General features: G+C 51.1%; 1 protein-coding gene across 7 annotated transcripts in view; it reads right to left on the bottom strand.

Moving 5' to 3' along the window:
• Nucleotides 1–7500, bottom strand: part of LOC307229383 (LIM and calponin homology domains-containing protein 1-like) — a gene marked incomplete at its 5' end in the record, with an annotated part of 23241 nt that overhangs the window by 5394 nt on the left and 10347 nt on the right. For 3 of the 7 annotated variants that reach the window (XM_079999377.1, XM_079999380.1, XM_079999382.1), the window contains 11 exons: nucleotides 15–311; nucleotides 1154–1766; nucleotides 2268–2425; nucleotides 2571–2700; nucleotides 3166–3204; nucleotides 3479–3841; nucleotides 4277–4615; nucleotides 4759–5115; nucleotides 5707–5964; nucleotides 6926–7198; nucleotides 7439–7500. The exon at nucleotides 7439–7500 is cut by the window's right edge and continues 253 nt beyond it. In XM_079999377.1, the coding sequence (XP_079855503.1) occupies nucleotides 15–311; nucleotides 1154–1766; nucleotides 2268–2425; nucleotides 2571–2700; nucleotides 3166–3204; nucleotides 3479–3841; nucleotides 4277–4615; nucleotides 4759–5115; nucleotides 5707–5964; nucleotides 6926–7198; nucleotides 7439–7500 (2889 nt within the window). The remainder of the gene's footprint in view (nucleotides 1–14; nucleotides 312–1153; nucleotides 1767–2267; nucleotides 2426–2570; nucleotides 2701–3165; nucleotides 3205–3478; nucleotides 3842–4276; nucleotides 4616–4758; nucleotides 5116–5706; nucleotides 5965–6925; nucleotides 7199–7438) is intronic. The other 4 variants (XM_079999378.1, XM_079999379.1, XM_079999381.1 and 1 more) reach the window with 4 other exon arrangements.

Raw genomic sequence — 7500 nt, 5'->3', positions numbered from 1 at the left:
TACTGCCTCCCGACCTGTTCTTTGATCGGGGTGTCCGCGGGGAGCTGCTCCACCCGGGTCTGCGTGAGCTCAGTGACGATGGTCGTCGTGATGACGCAGTTTCTGCCGCCGATCAGCGAGCTGATGGCGGAGCCCGTGTGCGTGGTCACCTTCTCAGGTCGCCGCTCCGCAGCTTCGGGGGTGGTCGCCGGCTGCTCGGAAGGAGTGTCCTTGCTTTGCTCCCGGGGGTGTGGCGGGGCGGAAGGTGGGGAAGTCGTCGCAGCCACCGCTTCCTCTGTGGCCTCGCCGTTCAGGCGCACCAAGCCGTCCAACTGAGAACGGAGACACAACGGGTCAAAAGTAAGTATGACGTCAGGCGCTGAAATGAATTTTGATAATGTGAGATGTACGTACGAATGTATGTACTGAATTACACAGTATGCTCATCGGCTTTATTACACAGCTCAGTGGAATACTCTATTCTGATTGGTCAATAGCGGCAATCAGCGGTCCCTTATTTCTGAACAATGACCACTGTCTGTTAATAATGACCCTTGCCAACTGCTTCTTTGCCTGGATTGTGACTTGACTTGACTTGGAGTTACTTCCCTTATTTCACGCTGCCTACTTGCCGCTGCTATCAATAGCTAGTGGCGACATCTTGTGACGACACAGAGCAACCACAATGGAAGACGTCAAGACACAAATGTGGATATCGATATAAAAAATCCCCAACGTCGCATTCAGCATTTTATTTTTTATTCATTTTAGAATCAATGTAAATGCCAAATTTCACATTAACAACATTAAATGGGTTAGACATATAATATGCATAATAATTGCAAATGTGATGTTGACAAATGATGTCAGCACCAGCTACGTTGCCGTAGATTCTTTTTTCCAGCGGAAGCTCTTAAACGAGGCCCAGCAGTTATTAAATAATTTCAAATCGATATTCTGTGTGAATGCATTTATAAATTTAGTAAGTAGATGTAATAAGCGGGGTAATGTGCAGCCAGACAGTCAATAAAAATAAATAACCCCCTTCAGAGTGACACAAGACAAATTATCACCCCATAATTTACCTGAACCCATTTAACATTATTCCCATCCAAACTAGGCAACAGACGTATGTTCTGTTCTTCTGTATTCTAAACTAACCTGCCGTCCTCACCTTAACAGCTTTGTGTGGGGAGGGTGTGCTCTTGGGCTGGCAGTAGGGCTTGGCGGTGAGCAGGGGCACGGGTCGCGAGGGAGGAGAGAGAGGGGAGGAAGAGGAGGGAGGGGAGAGAGGGGAGGGTACAGGTCGCACGGGTTCCTGATTTTCGTGTGCCGGGTGAGGCGGCGTCCGTTTGGTTTGAGGCTGTGTATCTCTTGGAGGCGGCTGCGTCTGTGCCGTCTCCAGCTCCGCCTGCTGAGGTCCGGGCCAGAGGGGTTGAGGCTGCGCGAGCTGCGGGGGACTGACGGGGGCGGCGGTGGGGTTTTTGGGCGCGAGCTTCCTCTGCTGTGCGTCAGTATCGCTCCCCTTGGGTTTCTGGCTGCGGTCTGGCGTAACGGTGGGTTCCGTTTTGAGCCGAGGCTCTGACGCCTCGGAGTCGGCGTCCTGCTGCTGGTCCTGGGGAGCGGGCTCTGCTTTGGATTTAGAGGTGGATCTGGGCAGTTTCAGGCTGTCCAGGGTGGCGTCGCTGATGGTGAAGCGGAGCGCGTAACGCTGCAGAACGACGGCGGCGTCCTCTGGAGTCTCCGCCTTTCTGTACGCTTCACACAGCTCTGCCTCCCTGCGCTCCCTGTGAACAGTGCCATAAAGACAGGGAAGGGCAATAGGGAGAGGACAGGAGACAGATGGAGAAGAATAGAAAGTAGAGAAAATTTGATTCAATAACTTTTATATTACTATTATATCTTAATTTAGCCTGGTCTGGTCTGTTCTGGTCTCTCTCAATACTTTAACTAATTTCTACTCCTAAGAAAATACTGCAATGTATGCAATACAATGTATCCTGTAAATAACGTCAACCTCTACACTTGACAAGCGTCGGCAAAAGCAGAATTTTGCTCCTCATCACGGCATCAGCCGAGTCGAGCGAGTGTTGACTCTTCCGTTAAAGCATTTTTAATTGTGTGTAACAAAATATGTTGCACGTCGAAGTCGAAATAACCGTGTCAATATAACTGAATATTTGAGGTTGCCGACTGTGCAAGCCCCGAGCCGGGTTCCCACATTAACAATGTGAACGTTTGGCTTAAAAAGGGGGTTTCCATTTTGCCTTTCATCCGATCGTCCTTACTTCTCCTCCACAATCTCTTTGTAGGTCTTGATGCTCTTCCTCTTAGTGCTGTCACTCCCCTCCTCTTTCATCCTTTTCTCTATCCTCTTCCTCTCCTCCTCTTTCTTGATCAGCTCCTGCGAGGCGCTGCGGCGGCGGCTTTTCCAGCGAGCCAGGTCCTGTCGCACAGGGTAACGGGGTCACAGGGTCAAATCACGTCTTTTTAACCAGCACAGGATTTTTTCGATGGAACAGTCTTTTGACATGCTGTCATATCGTATTAGAGTTTGTGCGTCTCTATTCTCTCTCTCTCTAGTTTCTTACATTTTGCCACTGGTCCTCTTCCTCTTGACAGTCGTTGTACTGCTCATGCATGCGCTCAAATCGAGACTGGCTCAGCGGTGGGATATGTCCCACCTCATCCTCATTCAGCATGTCACTCATACTCATACTCCTGGAAGGCAAACAGGAAACAAGCCTGAATTCAAGTAGTACGTTTAACTATTTAAAGAGGCGAGAATTTCTCTTTTCATCCCCCATTGATGGCATCCGCTAATAAACGATTGCAATGAAAAAAGAATAAAGATGACGCAAGCATGAGGGTTATGCGAGCACCTTTAAGCAAATAAGCTTCATTCATTCAGCTTGAAGACGGGAGCTTGTTAGATGGACAAGATACAGTGTATTGGTGTACGTGTCAGAACTCAGGCAACTAAAAAAAAATTCTAACGAATTTCGAACGAAAAACAGACTTGGAAAAAGATGGATTTCGGAATGGGATTAGCTATAAATGAAAGAGCATGACAATAAATACAGAAGAAGTGTAGAGTAAATGGGCAAATGTCTATGCACTGTTTTAGTATCGATGTCAACTTTGTCTCATGCAGCAGCTCGTCCGGCGTTGATTCGAGAGACTTACTCAGGTTCCTCAGACATAAAAGCAACTCGTCGACTCATCCTAAAACAATAACAGAATAGAAAGAAATGACAGGAAAAGGTAAGTGGGGATGGGGCGTTAAGTGGTGGCACTTGGTGTGGCTGTCTGTATCCGGTGTATGTCTGGTGTCTATACCTGCACCTAACTGTTGTTATTCAAATATCAATGTAATGGATGTCAATTTTACGTCATCGCAGCAGCTGATGCAGCGATGCAGAGATCTGAGAGCGGTGTCAGATCCGGGGAGGGCAGCGAACCAGGCGTGCATGCAGTACAAGTTCACGGAGCCTCTCACATTATGGGGGGTAGATCATCATCCTCCAGCCACAGGGGTCTTCTCGGCGTGGACACAGCCCCGGCACCACGCCGCTCCTCAACCCCTTCCTCAGCCCCCTCCTCGGCCCCCTCCTCGGCCGCCACGTCGGCAGCGCTCTCCGTGCTCCCCCGTGTTTGGTCCTCGCTTTGAGGCGTGGCAGCAGGGGGGCTGGGGGTGCGGGGCGGGGGCCGAGACGGAACGGGTGCGGACACAGCCGGGACAGAGATCTGGTCTCCTTGCTGCCGTCCCTCCTCCTTCTCCTCTCGCTCCCTCACCCCCGTACACTCCGCGGCGGGGGCTTTAGAAGGTGTCACCTGAGTTTCCACGGCAGCGACAAGGCTGCTGAGAGAGTGAGCGAGTGAGTGAGACGTTGCGGGACAGCGGCAGGCGCAGCACAAATGGGCAAAACCGGGGCGAAACCAAAGCGACGGCTGCTCAGTACTGACGCAAAACGACAACCAAGCCAACGTTGAGGCGAACCGAGGCGAGTTGGATTAGTTCAGAACACAATCATGTCATGTTGGATGCAAAGTGGCAATCATTTGAGCAAAACGACAAGAAAACCAAGCAAGGCAAACCAAGTTCCTCAGAAACAAACAACTGTTAAAGCCACTGCAAGGGGTCAATACAGCTAAAATGAAATCCATATTAAGCTTGTGTCACCAGTACTGAAAAGTTGAGTTTACGTTTGTACCAGTCCGTGTTGGCAGAAGTGTGCACTCCCAAACCCAATCCGCTCGGTGCTACCACACACAGAGCTCATGCCACGGCAGATACCTCTCCACGAGCGGCTTTTCCTTTTTTTCTTCGGGTTTGCCGTACGGCTGCTTCATCGCAGACAAAGGGACGCCTGTGTGCACAACCGATCCAGGAACTGGCAGGAACTGCTTGAAGGACGAATGGTTCGTTGCGGCCGCAGCGGGTTTTTGGAACGCCCTGGTCCTCCTCGCCATCATGTCATCCTTCTCCGGGTTGGGCGCCGGACCATTCTCACTATCGCCGTCCTCGTTGTCGTCGGAGTAGCCGTGTTCGCTCGTCAAGGTTTGCCGACTCGCTACCACGTCGAGGCATTGCTGAGGCGTTTCCGGGGGAAGTTTGGGTTCCCGCTCTTCGGCTCTAGAAGAGAAAGTCCTTTAATTGAGAGAACTTGTCAGATCGAGTTCGATGATTTGTCTGAGACACAGCGCGGGGAGCTTGTTAGTAGCCTCCACATATTGTTAGCCAGCATCCAAGACGTGCCCGGACAGATCTTTGCCCACCTGACATTCATCCTCTTGTTCCGCTCCGCCTGCACTTCCCTCCGGTTTCGAGGCGCGGCGTCGGTCGTGACCTCTTGTGGACAGCGTTTGGACGCCGGCAGCGGCAGGAAGCGATTGTACGTTGCCATGGCAGCACCGGACTTGGTGAAAGTGCCCGTCCTCCGGGCCATCATGTCGTCTTTCTGAAGATTGGGCATTCGTTCATCTTCCTCCTCTTCGTCCTCCTCCGCCCTGTCCTCGTACTGGGCGAGGCACACGTCCAGTTCGGCGGGAGTGGGAGGGGCTCTAAGGGGGCACGGTGGGACCTCAGAGGTGGTGGGGGCCGCAGGTTGCACGGGATCAGCTCCATCTACCTGGCTGTGAGGTCATCACAAAAAGCTGTAACCACAACAATGGGAGCCGAATAACGCCCGTCCTCACATTCACCAAAAGTTCATAAAAAACATGCAGAAAAGCAGGTTTGGGGAGACGGATACTCCATAGTTGTTTTGTTCGAGAGTTTGACTTCAGATAACTAAGAAAACAAATCCTAGAGCTCTGTGCGACAAACCAGGATTATATAAAAAAGTTAGAATAAATAGGATTACAATGAAAAACCTGAGTGCGATTCTCCTGGTAAGAAAAAGAGTCATCAAACTTTTGGACCATCAACATCATTCAACAGTCTTGACCGAAAAATGGTTTTACGGCATTCTGTGGTTGTGTTTGCGTCCACCTGCGTTCTGGAATAAACTACAAGTAACGTAAAAACTAAAATCACTACAATGGTGCAGCAATACTTCCTAACGATTCGTTCAAACCACCCCAAAAAAAAACAACAAAAAAAAAAACAACAACACTGCACCTACAAGTTAATGTATTACTGACAAAACATAGAGACCAAAACTTTCAATCAAGGTCCCTTAAGGTTCGGGCCTTGTTGCGGTTCCTTTTGGTTTCAGTGCGTACCTGCGTTCCCGCTCAGTAAGCTGGGAGCCCAGGCCAATGACAGGCATGGCAACGGTTGCCTTGGCGAGGAGTCGTCTTAGCATGTCTGACTCCTCCCCCTCGATTGACGTCACTGTATTATCTGCTTGCTCCATCTGAGTCACACCTCCAAAGGTCACAACTTTGCCGTGAGCGCGTCCAGCCTTTGCTGCGCCGATGAGGGGACTCCCCAAATTTTTCTCCCGACACGCCTGACACACGGGGGCCGGGCTAGGCTCGCTGCAGATTCATGTTCGCACCCGAGATACGTACACGCAAACACACACACACACACACACAGATTCAACAAACGCACATGGTAAGCACACACATGCGCACACGCGCACACACACACACACACACACACACACACACACACCAAAACACGCCCACAGTCAGCCGTGGAGGAAAACGTGTAGGAAGCAAAGGAACACACAAGGAAAAGAAAGAATGTAAAAGGAATCGTGAGAAACCTGAGACACAGACAATTTGAATGACTCAATAAAAACAGAAGACGAGGAAACTACGCCGTATAGATGAAGTGTGGACGGACGGGACAAACCGTGGGGTGCCACACTGGAATAACGTTGACACATGCACACTCACACACACACACATAGACGTCAGGCCTTTGGTGAATTCAACTTCGCTGGTAAATGCTGACGCTACCATGGGAACACACACACAAAAAAAAACGTCTTTATGCAATCTAATGACATCAGCACAGCAGGAAAACAAAGCCGGCGCAGGGTTCACAGCCAACATTCTCCGCACTTTCGGTGAAAGACCAACGCACACTCACACACATTTTCCAGTTCCCTACTCTGTTATAATGCCTGTCAGCCGGGACTGAAGAACACGGTAATGAAAAGACTCGGCAAACAGAGGACAACACAGAGGGCATCTGGGCAAAGGAGGGCTTGGGAACAACTACACTGCATAGCGACAGCAACCAAGTCAAAATAGACCTAAATCCTAGTAAGTGTGTCTCGTCAGGGCTTTAGCATTTCTGAGCTCAACCGCTCTCCTTTTAAATCAGCAATAGAAAAGTTTTTTTATGGATTTAATCAACATTGATGTAATATAGCACACAAATACCCACTCAGTCGCTATAATCGATATGATTACAGTAGACGCACAGTGTGTAGTATGTGATCATGCAGTGTGGGTGAAAGGGTGAGAGGGTGAGAGTGTTGGGCACCTGGGGTCCGCCATTCTGAGTCTCTCCCACTTCTCCATGTCCGCCTGGCTCATGGAGGAAGACAAAAAGCTTGTGGGTCCCTCCTTTTGGGCGAGGGGCTTAATCTGAGCCCGCCGTCGCGCCAGGTCGTCCTTCATCCGATTGGGCACGGCCTTACCCCCTCCCGTCTCCCTCTCCCCCTCCTCGTCCCCCTCCAATTCCTCGCGGCGGGGGCCGGACTTTAGGAAGGGGTTGTCTCGGCGCGTGATGATGTCGGGGACGTCCTCCCTGTCGCTGCTCGATCGCAGGGCGAGCGCGTCGTCGCCACGCGGCATGCGTCCGGACGGAGCGCACACACAGAACCCGCGTCAAGCCGACCCACACACAGAAGCGCCGCCACAACACCCACATGGACAGAGAACAGGGGGGTGGAGGGGGGGAGAAATGAAATGGAAATTTAGCAGCAAGTTAAAAGGAAAGGAAAGGAGGAAAAGGGTCGCCACGCAGGCGGGGCGTGTTCGACACGCGGGGTACCTGTTCTCCTTCTCCTGCAGGGCCTGCTGCGAGGCCCGCCTGATGCCCTCCCAGCGCTCCCG

Source organism: Zeus faber, assembly GCF_960531495.2.
Source record: "Zeus faber genome assembly, chromosome: 4".
NCBI classification, from domain to species: Eukaryota; Metazoa; Chordata; class Actinopteri; order Zeiformes; family Zeidae; genus Zeus; species Zeus faber.
This window is presented reverse-complemented; position numbering and strand designations above follow the sequence as displayed.